The sequence below is a fragment of the Leptonychotes weddellii genome, chromosome 14, assembly GCF_054177405.1.
Source record: "Leptonychotes weddellii isolate Sample4059 chromosome 14, ASM5417740v2, whole genome shotgun sequence".
Lineage (NCBI taxonomy): Eukaryota > Metazoa > Chordata > Mammalia > Carnivora > Phocidae > Leptonychotes > Leptonychotes weddellii.
Window position 1 is genome coordinate 60,191,651 of NC_138382.1, and position 14,650 is coordinate 60,206,300.

At 40.3% G+C, this 14,650-nt stretch overlaps 1 protein-coding gene across 3 annotated transcripts in view; it reads left to right on the forward strand.

Moving 5' to 3' along the window:
* Window positions 1–7,697: 7,697 nt before the first annotated feature.
* Window positions 7,698–14,650, forward strand: part of MUSK (muscle associated receptor tyrosine kinase) — a 93,334-nt gene continuing 86,381 nt past the window's right edge. For all 3 annotated transcript variants that reach the window (XM_031028338.2, XM_006733479.3, XM_031028340.2), the window contains exon 1: window positions 7,698–8,188. In XM_031028338.2, the coding sequence (XP_030884198.1) occupies window positions 8,110–8,188 (79 nt within the window). In that variant the 5' untranslated portion in view covers window positions 7,698–8,109. The remainder of the gene's footprint in view (window positions 8,189–14,650) is intronic.

The window sequence follows — 14,650 nt, forward strand, 5'->3', positions numbered from 1 at the left end:
CACAACTGCGTGCTACTCTTGGCACCACCGCCACCTAACACTTGATGCCACCACCACTGGAATGAATTCTGACTACCTCCTTTGTGTTGCCTGCTCCAAATTCAAAGTCCCAGCAAAGGCGTCTCATTGTCTGAGCTTAGGTCACTCATCCATATCTAGCTATCGGGGTTCACAAGAGCAAGTACTCATTTTTCTTGGCTTCTATAGACAGAGCTGGGACCTGCCTCCTACCAAAACTCAACAGGCAAACATAAGAAGAGGTTCAAGGGGCACCTGGGTGGCTCAGTTGTTAACTGTCTGCCTTTGGCTCAGGTCATGATCGCAGGGTCCTGGGATCGAGCCCCGCATCAGGCTCCTTGCTCGGTGAGCCTGCTTCTCCCTCTCCTGCTCCCCCTGCTTGTGCTCTCTCTGTCAAATAAATAAATCTCTAAAAAAAAGAAGAGGTTCAAATACCGAGTTTAAAAAACAAAACCAAAAATTAAAACAACTTCACAATAGAGGATAATGCCTTCCTCACAAAGATGTTTTTGTGATTTGTACCTGATCATAAAATGACATCTGTAGTTGTCATAATTTTTTATATATAAAAACTTTAATCAAAACATGAATTGAACAGTATCATTGTACTTGACTCTTTACATACATTCTCTTTTTTTTTTTCAATGAGCAATAGTCATGCCTCATGGACGAACTGTCTACATGGACTAACTTAGCTAGTGCACAAAGCCACACATTCTTTTTTAAGCCTTTATTTTTCAGAGCAGTTTTAGGTTCACAACAATATTGAGAAGGAGGCACAGAGAGTTCCCATATTCTACCTGCCCCTACACGTGCCCACCTCCCCCATTATCAACATCACTCACCAGGCTATTACATTTTTTGGCAAAGATGAACTTATATTGACCCATCATAACCACCCAAAGTCCATAGCTTACCTTAGGGTCCACTCTTGGTATTATATTCTCTGTGTGTCTGAACAAATGTATAATGACACATATCCATCATTATTAGATCATAGGGAATATTTTCACTGCCCTAAAAATCATCTGTGCTCTGCCTGTTCATCCCTTTCCCTCCCCTCCTACTGCCCCCAGAAACCACTGATCTTTTTACTGTCTCCATAGTTTTGCCTTTTCTAGAATGCCATATAGTTGCAATCATAGAGTATGCAGCCTTTCCAGATTGGCTTCTTTCACTTAGTGATACGCATTTAACATTCCTCCATGTCTTTTCATGACATGATAGCTCATTTCTTTTTAGTGCTGAATAATAGTCCGTTATCTGGATGCGCCACAGTTTATTTATCCACTTACCCACTGAAGAACATCTTGGTTGCTTCTAAGTTTTGGCAATTACAAATAAAGCTGCTATAAATATCTGTGTACAGGTTTTTGTGTGAACATGTTTTCAACTCCTTTGGGTAAATACCAAGAAGCACAATTGTTGGATCCTATGGTAGGAGTATGTTTAGTGTTGTAAGATACTGCCAAACTGTCTTCCAAAATGGCTGAATCATTTTGCATTCCCACCAGCGATGGATGAGAGGTCCTACTGCTTCACATCCTCACTAGTGTTACAGATTCTGGCCATTCTAATAGGTGTGTGGTGGATAAATTTTAAAAGTAAAACATCTCTCTGGCAGCAGCATTAAGGGTCTGAACAGCCTACGGCAGTGGCATCCCCAGGAGGCTGGTGGAGGACTTCTTCCCTCAGTACTATTTAAACTATATATATTAACTTCAGGGCCTTTGAACTGTAGCCATATTGGAGTTTTCCAGTGGGTTTTCAGATGGACAGTGGGGCTGGATGAATCAGGAAGAAGTGCCGAGATCATGGATGTGATCAATAGGTTAGAGGTCTCAGAGAACAGTTTTGTCCCATAGTACGGAAAATCCAGAGAGACCCATACTCTGGAAAAGCCCCTGTAACACACTGGAGTACCAAAGATACACTTCAGAGGGGCCAAGGGTGATACGACAGAGAAGCAGTGTAGTCAGTCTTTGGGAGCAAGTAGAGAGGTGGGTTAAAGTGTGATATGCTGACTGAAAGGGTGATTGTTGCAGACAAATGGGAGTACTGGCATGCTCTCTTTCCCATGTCTGACTTGTGCTCTGGGAAAAGCTGGAACTCTTTAAAGAGACCAGCTGGGATATCCTTCCATTTATCTTCTAGCTCTACTTGTCCCCTGCTCTATGCCTGTGGAAACTGATTTCTATGAACTCTACCAATGGGCTTCCTTGCCCTCCAGTTTCCTATTGGGCTTGGCCAATGGTGAGAATCTGCCAGAAATCAAAAGCATTCCCATGAGCTGGCCAAATCCCTTAACCAAAGGTCTCAGTTCCCAATAGGAAGCTCTCTTTCAACACAGTCACCCCTGTCTCTAGGTTCCAATAAGTGGTTTTCTGCCCCTTTGACTCTCAGACCTCAAGACGGCAAAGAGCACCTGTTAGAGGTTCACGTCTCCACACGAATTCTTGTGGTTCCTCAACATCTTACACCTTTATATGTCGCCCTTTATTCTACTTGAGTAAGCCATCGATTTCATTTTGGGACCCAGACAACAGCCCAAGATAGAAATTTATAAATTTTATGGGACATAAACTGACAATTTCAGTAGATAATTTTTCCTTTTGGAAGTTCCTGCTAGCATGCAATTAAATACTCCACTGTCTACATTCATGCAATTTTTCTTCCACCCATCCCCATCCCCTTGCCCACCCACCACTAATGAGTTCTCTAGGTCTCCACACTCCAGCAGCCCGACTCCACTCAATTTTTCAAGTTGGAAATCTGGTATTCATTTTGACTTTATCCTTCCCATATTTGTCTCCATTCTACCCTTTCCCCTCCCTCCACCTCATTGTCCTTCATGTGCAGTAACAGTGGCCTCAGAGCTGGTCTCCATTCTGAGAAATGAACTTAATGGCACATAAGCAAAACGGCCTCAGGTCATGGGCTGTGTTCCCAAGATGAACCCCTGAACTGGCTTAAAGCTACCCATATCACTGAATCTCTCCCTTTCCAGTTTTTGCTTCTTTCCTTGTCCATATTCCTACCTTCTTTGTGCTGCCAGTATCATCACCTGTTTATTGACTGTGTCTATTCCCAATACATCCACTTTGCTCCCTAGCACCACATTTCCTTCTCTCTTCTGGAATACTGCTTCCCCGGACTAATGTAACACTAACAAATACCCTTTCTTCCCCCTACCCCCCAAAATAAACCGAACCATTCAACATCTGTCATTTGTGAAGCTGAGAAGTGCTGGAGAAAAAAAATCACACCAGGGTATCTGATATCAGCATAACTTTATAGTGACGACCTCAACTGTGCGCTCTCTTATTTTCCACAATAACTGTCTTAAATCTTCAACCTCACCTTCCACATCACAGAGATGATAGAAGTCATCAGATGAGGGCTCAGTAAACTCTTTGCCACTGCCTCCTACAAATGTGTCTACTTACCCTTCCTCATCGCCTTCTAGTACAAGATCCTATGCTCAGGACTCCAGCTGCTCCTGCCTTTCTGGAGACCTTGAACTATCTATTATCTCTTCTTTTTCTGTGACTTTAACTTCTTTCTCTCTATAGGACCTTTCACAGCACACCTTCAAAATAAAGAAAGAATAAGTTCTGGGGGCGCCTGGCTGGCTCAGTCAGTAGAGCATGCATGCGACTCTTGATTTAAGGGTTGTGACTTCAGGCCCTATGTTGGGTGCAGAAACTACTAAAAAGAAAAGAAAGGAAAAGATAGAATAAATTCTGTCTTTGTCCAACTTCTCCCTCCAGCTGCTGCTTAACTTTCACTTCCCTTCATGGTCACTCTTCTTGAGAGAATCCTACTCATGTACTGTCTCCATTTCTTCACATCCTGCTCACTCTCCAGTCTGTGCGCACCACTCCAGTGTCTTTTTTTTTTTTTTTGTAAAATATTTTATATTTAATGAAATAGTACTAAAATTCTTTTATTATTATTATTATTATGTTAGGTTAATCACCATACATCATTAGTTTTTGATGTAGTGTTCCATTTAGTACTAAAATTCTTACCTCATGCCCCACTGCTCCCCGGGACTGCCCTTCACCAAGAGCATAAACCACTTCTATGTTGTTAAGTTCAACGGAAACCTTTCAGTTCCTTCTATTGGACCACTCAGCAGCATTCAACATACTCCATGCTCTCCTTCTGGAAATGCTCTCTTCTCTTCCCTTCCCTTTTGTGACACACTACTTTATTAGTATCTATCTTTCTACCTACCTAGCTGCTTTGTGTTCATCTCTTTTTCTTGCTCTTTATCTTTCACTGACTTTGAAAAGTTGGAATTTTCCATGGCTCAGCTCTAGGGCTTCCTCTCCTTCCACACGCTTCCCCTCAGCCCATCTGCTTCACTTCTGTAGCTTTCGCAGCAATCTACACTCCCATGGTGTTTCACTGCTCTTAGAATGAAGCTCTTACTGAGACAAAGAAGACCCTGAATGACCTCCCCTGTCTGCCTCTGTAGCTTTTGCCCTTACTTCCTGCACTCCCAACAAACTGGCTTTTTCCATTTCCATCACAGCACCATGGTCCTCCATACCCTGGCCATTTGCACATTTTTCTCCCATTGCTTGTTACAGTCCACCCCCACACCTCCCAAGTTTGACTGTCTGACTTTTAGTCATCCTACAGAGCTAAGCCTCAGTGGCACTTCCTCAGAGAAGCATTTCTTGCTTCTCGGACTAGGCCAGCCTCATTTTTTTTTCAGGCTCAGTTTTTACATAATTTTACAGTATACTCTCCAGATTATATTTATGTAATTTTTATTATTCATTCCCTCACCAGACTTTAAGCTCCACTGCCTGTTGTTCAATGTCCCACATATAGTAGGTATTCAGTATAATGCATTAATTCACTGAACAAACGTCTTCTTTCAAGAGTCCTTTCCAATTTTATAAGATGTAGGCCTCGTGATGCACCTCTAATCACTATCCTAACAATTCATGAGAGATCCCATCCATTTTTAAAAATACAAACCCACACTATTGACTCCCTAGGAGTTTTCTGGAAAGGGCTGCAGACCAGTGAGGCGGAGAATTAGGTCATTGCCCTTTATGATAATTAGAAGGGGCTCTTTGCCAAGCTTCACCAGATGCATGAGAGCCTGGTGCAGACCACAAGCACTAACATGGTGATGTGCTGACTCCGGCAGGAATGGGGCTAGTCTCACCAGCTGCTGTGCGGCTGAATGCCAGTGTCTAGTTCAAGACGCGGCTCAGAACGGTGCTACTTGCTCCTTGAGCCTACTTGCCGGGAGTTTTGGCCAGCTTCTGAGATGCAGAAGCAAAGACAGCAGAGGTGGTGAGGCAAGCTTCATTGGTGGCTGACTGTATCTTATTAATGGGAAGACAGGCCATCAGCCCCATGTGCTCTCTTCATGCCCTGAAAAAGCCATGGAAGAGTGGCACCTGGTCTCACCCTCTGTGGCTGAACAAGCCTGCTAGTATAAGGAAGAGATTTGCTGGCATTGTAGGATGGAAGGCCCTCTTGTATCAGGGTTACAAGAAACTGCTGCAAGGAGTGTAACTGGCTGGCAGCCTCTAGCTGCCACACTTTAGAATCTGCTGCAGTGGACTTTGCTCAGCCAACGACTGGTTCATTTCAGACGAGCACTCTCCCTCAAATTCTACCTTGAATTTTCCCTCAACAGAGTTTTGTCTCCCTTTAACAGTGCATGGTACTGTGCTCGCCTTGAGACACAGGTTGTGGTGGAATTTGAAATAGGAGATAATTTCCTGGAATGACTGGTCTAGAGGGTGCAGTTCCTACTGGATTCAAAGACAGGCGCCATCACTGCTCATTCTTTATTTTAGGGGAAAAAGGATGAAGAGTGCTCCTTCGGAAGTCTTCTTCCTGGGTATCTGAAAGAGGGCCCTTGGGGGGATATCACCTTGGACTTCCCTTCATACTGATTTAGCTCACAAATCTAGAGTCAACCAAATTTCCAGAACCCTGCACTTTCCCTAATGTTATTTATGGAAATGACAGGTAGCCACACTGTTCATCCTACTAATTCCTAAACTGCACATAAAATATGTGCTCATCTTACTAACATTCAAATTTTCCGTGAAATAGACAGCATTCACAAGGTATTCTCAACAGAAACAGAAACAGAAATAGGTTTCTTCTATTAAAATTACATTAGGATTATTTTGGTTGCAGTTTAAGGACTTAAACTCATATGAGCAAAGCCCCCCCAAAGGGTGAATTTATTAATTTAAATAACAAAGAAGTCCAGTAGATAGAACTCGCTTTGCACATTATTTCTTGTTCATTGCTCATAAAAGCTTCCAACAGCCCTGGCTTACCTGCTCCTCACGGATGCTGATCTAAGAAGGAAGAGCTTATTACAAAAGGTCCAGGAAAACATACAACCTTGGCCTGGCCAGTATGAGCTATAAGCCCATTTCTTAATCAATCACTATGGGTAGGTAGTAGAGGTGTTCTACATGGAAAATATTTGCAATTTATATAACAAATGACCTAAATTTTTTATAGTGAGCATACATTAAAACTCCTATAAATAAGAAAAAGAAAAATGACCTAAGAAGAAGACAGACAAAAGCCACAGAAGAGGAAAATGAGTAACAATAAAAATATGAAAAATTCTCATTAATAACAGTATTCAGTGAAATAAATGTAAATTAAAACAATGAAATACTATTTTTACTCTATTCAAATGTAAGAATTCAAAGGCAAATGTTGATGACAGTGTGGGGAGATGGGGCCTCCCATACATTGCTGGGGAGTAAATATACCATCATATATCCATACTTGAGATGACTCTGTTGTCCACAGAAATAATGGGTAGTGCAGTATGTGTTAGCATGGTAAAGTCTCCCAGACAGATTGTTCAGTGGGAAAAGGCAATTCACACAGTAGAATGTTTTGGAAGCTGTGGAGTTGCACCTTTAGGAGAACTTGCTGCAAGGAATGTGACTGGCTGACAGCCCACAGCTGCCAACTCCAGGGACTCATGAAGCCAAAGAATGAGGGTACATCAACACAAGGCAAAAAATCTTAAGCAGTGTGGTAAGTTCAGTGACAGCGATGTGCATGATATAGACACAGACATGGACACAGACAGAGACACAGATATGTGCGTGCCCAGAGGAGGCAAACCCAATGCAACTTTGGGAAGATATGGGACTTTGGGTCTGGGGTGGCTCCCAGGAAGGATGATGATAAAGCTGAGATGTTAACTGGGTACAGAGAAGAGGAAAACACTCCAAGCGGGAAGAACAGCATGAGCAACTCATGGAGGGAAGAAAGCTGTGCACAGGGAACTGACAACAGGTTGCTAAATACTAAACTAGAGGCTTGGATTGCAACAGATGAGGCAGCGAGATAGGCAGAGTCCAGCAAGGCCTCCTTTGTCATCCTAGAGAGGCTGGAATAGGTTTGCATGTGGCGAGAAGCCATGGAAGGCTTTGGAGCAGGAGAGTCCATCTGAGAAGAGATTAGAGGATAATAAGACACAGGTGAGAACAGACAGGACGCTGTCGCTGTCTTTCAGAGAGGGCGAATGTCTGGAAAGGACTTTGGGATAGTGTTATACTAGTTGGAATCAATGGAGGGGAAGAAATCTAGGAGCGTGGAGTTGGTACCATCTGTAGGAATTGGTAATGGGCTGGAAGTAGGAGGTGGGGTGAGAGATGGGGAGGAGCCCGATTAGAGACACCCAGGGTTCTGGGGTGAGAGCAGAGAGGTGGTGAACTGAATCAGATCAGGAAACCTATACCTCAGGGAATACAGTGATGGTTGCAAAGGCATCTGGTATTGTCCTTCTGCCACCGTCTTAAAAGGGATTCTAAAGGGATTTTCTTTCCCTTGTTCCTCCAGCACTACACTTGCATTACTGGCCTAAGTGGATACTCACCAGCTGGCCGTGTCCATCACTACAGCCAAGTCTGAGAATTCCCGAGTATACTTAGAGCCTGTGGAGCTGCTGACACAAACAGTCATTAGCAGACGACCCTTTTGTAACCAACTATGCTTTAAAATGTAAACTGTGGGGGCATTTTGCTTGCATTGTCCAGAAGGAACTTTCTCCTGCCTGAGCCTGGATTAATCATGAGAGAGCTCGTCAACATTCCACTGGTACATATTCTTACTTTGGTTGCCTTCAGCGGGACTGAGAAACTTCCAAAAGGTTTGTTTCAGAAATCTTGTCTTCTTGTTGCCTTGTCACAGTTCTAGTGTGTGTGTGTGTGTGTGTGTGTGTGCGCACGCGCGCACGCGCTCTGAACACAACCAATTCGTATGTTGATGGGCTTGGGTGTTACTTGGTGAAGTTGGGGTACAATGTATGGAGAGGGAGAAAACTGTTCAAGTAAGCAGTTGCTTGATGGTCTCATTTCTACCAGCATCCCTCCCCCGCTTAAGTTCTGCAACAACAAGTTTAGCCACCCAGTACAGGCGGAGCCCTCACTTGTAGGGAACCATCAGCAGGTAGACTGTACGTTATCAAGGTCCGTTTTGTTTGTGTGTGTGTGTGTGTCAAACTTCAGGGTGGTCTAAAGATGATGAAAACTTTCTCACATTAGGTTTGCCAGGAATATAATCAACCCTACTCCCAGATGTCCAGATTGTTTGCTTCTGAACAAAAATCATTTCCATTTTCAGTTTCAGTTTTGCAAGATTCTGAGTAAATATTTTAGTTCCTAAAAATTGGAATTAAAGAAAGACTCACACCATTTGCCTATATAATAAAAGCCTGAAGACAATGAGTTCTCAATAACTTTGAGGTTGGAGGCATGATTTGGCTTGGCAAGAGACTCTGGAAGTTTTTTTTCAGAGCCTTTGGAATGTACCGGAAATAACACCACCTCAGGGAAAGGAAAGCAACTTAAGAAACTGACAGACACCTGTTGCAGTAGCAAGAATGTCCACAGTGATATGGTTTCTGGCCAGTGTATTATGAAACTGAGACTAGTGTATTTCAAATCAGGAAGAAAGACAGGAAAATATGTGATTTGCAAAGTGACTGAGGGCTTCTTTGAAAATTTTTTTAAAGACATAAGTAAGATTGATATCAGTTAAAGGGTTTTCAGATTAAATGTATTAGAGTAAAAAGAATTTTGTGTTTTATGATACTCTCGAATTAATTATTTTCCCCTCTATGTTACTTTCCCAAAGAACTGAACACGTTTGTATTGTGTAGATAAGTGAAGGTAGTATCTGTATGTAGATGGGAAACGTAGCTTTAGATTTTATGGTTCACTAGAATTCCAGGAGCCACAAGGGCAAGACTGCTAATGAGATACAGCTTTCCTCACAAACAATCTGATTTCATAGATTCATGTTGTTTTGTTTTCCTTCTTTATCTTACACAAGCAGAAAGGTATCTTCAGATGTATTTAAACGTTTAATCGCCAACAAATACTTTAGGGTATCTCCAGATAAGGAATAATCTAGATCTTTTCAAACAGCTAATAATAGACAGACTTAACATTGGCTTCAGATTATTTTAATACTTCCTGATCATACAACGAATGTCCGGTAAGGTAGCACCTGAATGTTCACACATACGGATTGTGACAAGTCTTACTTGTGCTATTCTAAACCACAAAGTTACATAAAAATGACATGGTTAAATGCTAAAATTCACTAAAATTCACTAAAATCCAGTCTCATAAGGAGCAAAAAATTAATTTTGATGGTTCACATCAGGATTTGGTACAGTAAAAAAAACGTACCTCTCCATATAAATAACCCCTAATTTATATTCTAGAAAGAAATGATTTATAGTTTCCAGACTTTACAGGTAAAGCCCTTAATTCAAATGCACACTATCTCTAGTTTGAGAAATTCAAAATATGGTGATATAAAGATAACAAAGCCAAAAATCCTGGCTTTTAGATAAAATGATCAGATTATTAATCCAAATTTATTTGTTTGTAACTTATTTACTACTATAATTAGATTATAAAATCAAAAAATTCAAAGAATATTTTTGCCCAGTCTCCTGTATTTATGGTAAAATTTAAACTAGTACGAACCTAACACCAACCCTAGCCAAGAATACCAGGCCTAGTAGAACAAACATCCATTAACTACACACACCTGCTCTGAGAATAAACATCATTGTCAGAATTCATGGAATATACTGGCACAGAACCCACAAAAATATGCTATCATTTTAATACTACGAAAAGTAATAAAGATGTTCCACACAAACTATCTCATAGTTACTTTCTCTATTCTTGACAGAGAATAAAAAGAGTTTTTTAGATGGATACCTTTGTCCTAAGTCCTTTATCATGAATGAATCAAGAAATCTGCACAATAATGTGTTACAAAGTAGACTGACAGATTTTAAATAGTGCAAGAGTAATTAGTGGATTCTTTTCTAACTGTCCATATACCATTGCCTCAATAAAATTAATAATAGACTTTGTAGAATTAATAGTTTATTGTTTTAATTTTAGTTTGAGATTCCCCATGTTCAAAGACAAGGGGAAAAGTCACTTGTTCTGAATCATTCCAACTAGTGATACTTAGAACGATGAGCTCAATATCATAACCCACAAGTAGGAGAAATTTACCAACCTTCAGGTATGAAAGTACCCAACATTTCATTGAATACCTGCCTTAACCACATACTTCACTAATATTTAGTGCTTTATCAGGGAATATTAAGTGTGTGGTGGGATTTAAAGTCTGTAGGAGTATAGGAGTTCATGGAAGCAGCTCTAAGTATGTTTATTACGCACAAAGAACTCCTGTCCAAATGCCACTTTACTCCCATACCTAGAGGTTTCTGAGTCTAAGTGATCTATCTTCAGATATATTTGAGTAATTTCCTCTTCTGCATCGTATGTATACAAAGACAGGATTCACAGATTCAACATATGACTAGGCACAGCTGTCACTGAAATCCAGGACACCGAGTCCTGGATGAATATTGACGTGCACTGAAAGAGCAACTCATTGCGTGTTTGCTTTAAATACTACTGACCTTAAAGAACAGAAAGAAGGAGCAGAAATGTCAAGATTTCTGCCACATTTCCAGAGTAGGAGGCAACTTCTCAGTGAAATAGGACTTAAGATCATGGGAGAAAGGGACAAGTGAGGGACCCGAAGGATGTGGCCCCATTCAGGAAAGCGAGCAAAGGAGCAGACCAGAGAATGCAGAAGAACTACATGGGCCATGCTGAGGACCCAACTGGGCTTGGGGAAGGAGCCTTTGTCATGGCCTTAATTTGCACCACTGTTTTCACTTCATCTAACAATACTATATGCACATAGAAGCAGCGAGGACAGTTGGTTGGATTAGTTCAAGGTTGGTGCTCCCCGGGGTCGATGCTGCTAAAGGACTAGAGAGTAAGGGAGCTGAGATTATGTGGCAACACACCGTGCAGTCGAGGATGAATAATGAAGGCAGTGAAGTGAGGACATTTAAGGCCTGGAAGAGAACATTAAGTTCAAGTTCCTTTTCCTAGTCTCCAATGTCTTTCCATGTGTTTTTAGGGACAGCAGGTAGTCTCTGTGAGCCTCTGTTTCCTCATAAAATGAAGACGTGCATAGTAGTGTTCAAAATACAGCATTATATACTATGCTAAGGACTGTCAATGATTGGGGAAATGTTCATCCTTGGGTAACATGCACATTTTAGATTGGTCCCTATGAAACTATGTCTTAACCCAAATGAATTCCCCCAGGAGAGGCAATTTCAGACATTCTAACTCCTACCAGCCTGTGACCAGTACCATTCCTGAAGACAAGGACAAAAGTGCGTTCTGTGATAAAGAATGAATGATACCACATTAATAAGTGACTGAGATTATCGACGAAGTTTACAAACTCCAAAGGCATCATCATAAAAAATAACTTGCATTTTATTATATCACCAGTAGGATAAATGTGTCAGTGTCTAAGCTAAATGATGAGCAATACTGAATATCCTCTTTCTTTGGGGAATCTGAAAAATTTCCAGCACCAAAACGTGTTTTCTCATACTGAAAAAACAATACTGTATTCATGATGTTAGAAAAAAAAAACATGAATATATCCCAAGTCTGAGCTCTAATTTTATTAAAACAGAAAGAAGCAAATACACCTGGCTTCTTGGTTTACTCAGTCATTTGGTCATGTTAATCAACAACTATTCAATCAGAAGCTGGTATGTCAATGGCCATGTGGTTGGGCCCATAAAAGGGTAATGTCATGTCCTTCTCATCAAGCAGCTAGGATTCAAGTTAAGCTACTCTTTGGGTACAGGAAAATGTTGTGCTCATTTTCATGTATTTGTTATTCATGTGGTCCTTGGATTGAGGGAAGAAATAGTGCCCTAGTTTAAACAGACTCCGGCTGAGATGAAAGCTGAATAAGAGAATGAAAGTAAACAGGAGACAGTCTGCTGAGTCAACAAATATCATTAAATACAACGATGTGATTTTGTCTGTAACGATTTGAAAGTGGATTTGTTTGGATAATTCTGAAAGATGGGCAAAGTGAACTTAACCAATTATATCCTGCCTATACAAATTGATATTAATGTAAATCTTATTTTTTCCTCTGTCTGTGAGTAGTATTAGGCTGAAGACATGGAATAGCTTAGTGTTAAAAGACAGGAACTTTAAACCAAACTTCACCTTGAAGTTCAGCTCTATAACTTCCTACTTTCATTATGTTTAGACAAGTTATTTAACCATTCTTAGCCCCCATTCCTCATCTGCAAATGAGAATAATAATAGTATCTACCTTTATGTTTGTTGTGATAAATGAGATAATGAATGAAAAGTATAATGCATGGCCCATGGCAGGTTCTTGATATTGGATGCTAAAATTATTAAAAAACAGAGTCAAACTTGACCCAAGACTGCCATGCCACTGTACATGATGGGAAGGTGTTAATCTAATAAAGTTCTTTGTAACACCTCATGTATGTCTCCATAAATGTCAAGACATTGTAACATTTACTTCCTTGATTTTAACTTATCTCAACAGTTTGTAAAAGTATTAATAGTATGTCTATTACCTCTGTCACTTTGGAAGTATCAAGTGAGAAGAAACTAATGAATCAAGTTTATTTTATAATAATACATGGCCATGAAGAATGATTCTGAAAATATAAAATATAGAAAAGCTTACAATAGAAAAAAATCATCCCAACTTCCAAGACTACTAATGTATTGGTATATTTTCTTCCATTTTTTTTCTATGTATCATAAAAAACTGTTTATACAATTCTGCTACCTGCCACTTCTACTTAACATGAATGCATGAGCATATTCTATTATCTATACTCTTTAAAATACCATTTGCAGTGACTGTGTAAATAATACACTGTTTAGACAAGAGTTGCTGATATATGTTTAATATCCACCTTTCTGAGACAAAAAAAAGGCCCTCATCTGTTGCATTTGTTGATTCCTGTAGTGTAAATATTCCAACCACAGCTGATTTCAAGCTAACGACGAATACTGAATTGGAAAGAGATGTGCAGTAGCATGCCTTTATATACTATTTCTACTATACAGATACATTGGATGTAAATTACTTCAAGAGCGTAGATAATAGTGCACTGTAGTAAAATAATTAGGAAGTGATCCATTTTGAGTATTATTTTGTTTTTGACATGATTTATTTAATTATAAATTTTTTATTTCAATTTGTTAACGAGTAGAGTTGACACCCAATGTTAACGTTAGTTTCAGGTGTACAACAGTGATTCAACTTCTCTATATGTTATGCTCTGCCTGTCACAAGCGTAGCCACCCTCTGTCACCTAAATTTATATAATTTAGTTTTTAATAATGGCTCTATTTAACAGTTGTCTCACAAAATTCTGGAAAAATTAGCACAAGGCTCTGTCAAGCAAGCCAGTACCAGCCAGCTCCAGCAGACCCCAGCTAGAAGGCAGAACTGGGTGCCGAAACTTTCTTCCACTTCAGCATGATTAGTACAATTTAGGACGATTAATCTGTTTTGTACAGCGAAGGTCATCTAATGTGCCTTTCCATCTTGAGATTATTTCCTTGGGATAGAGTCCCAGATGTAAATATTAATGATAAATTTGGTCATCCAGAGACCAGGAGAACCACCGAACTGTTCAGGCTTCTGTTTCTAAATTACCAAATCAAGTAACACACAGTGTTCCATATGGGCAAAGGCCAATTTTGAATGCTTCACATATATTCATTTAATGAACCCTCCTGACGAGCCTCTGTGGTGGTTTTATTATCCTCTCCATCTACAGCTGAAGATGCCGAGGCCCTGGCTGAGTGACTTGGAGCGGGAAGTGACAGAACAGGGATCTGAACTTGAGCCCTATGCTAGCGCCTCTCATTCTTCGGGCCGCTCAATAGTCTTTCCTTTTAAACAGTGAAAGCATTCAGTGGGGAGATGGGGTCGTCGGGGGATGGGCATTAAGGAGGACACGTGATCGGATGAGCACTGGGTGTTATATGCAACTAATGAATCGTTGAACACTATATCAAACACTAATGATGTACTATATGTTGGCTAATTGAATTTAAATTAAAAAAATAAAAAATAAATAAACAATGAAAGCATTCAATATGATCAATTCACCTTTGGGCCCATCATTATCTGCATCCAACAAATTTAATAAATATTCACTGTTTTTATTTCTTAATATCTGTATTAC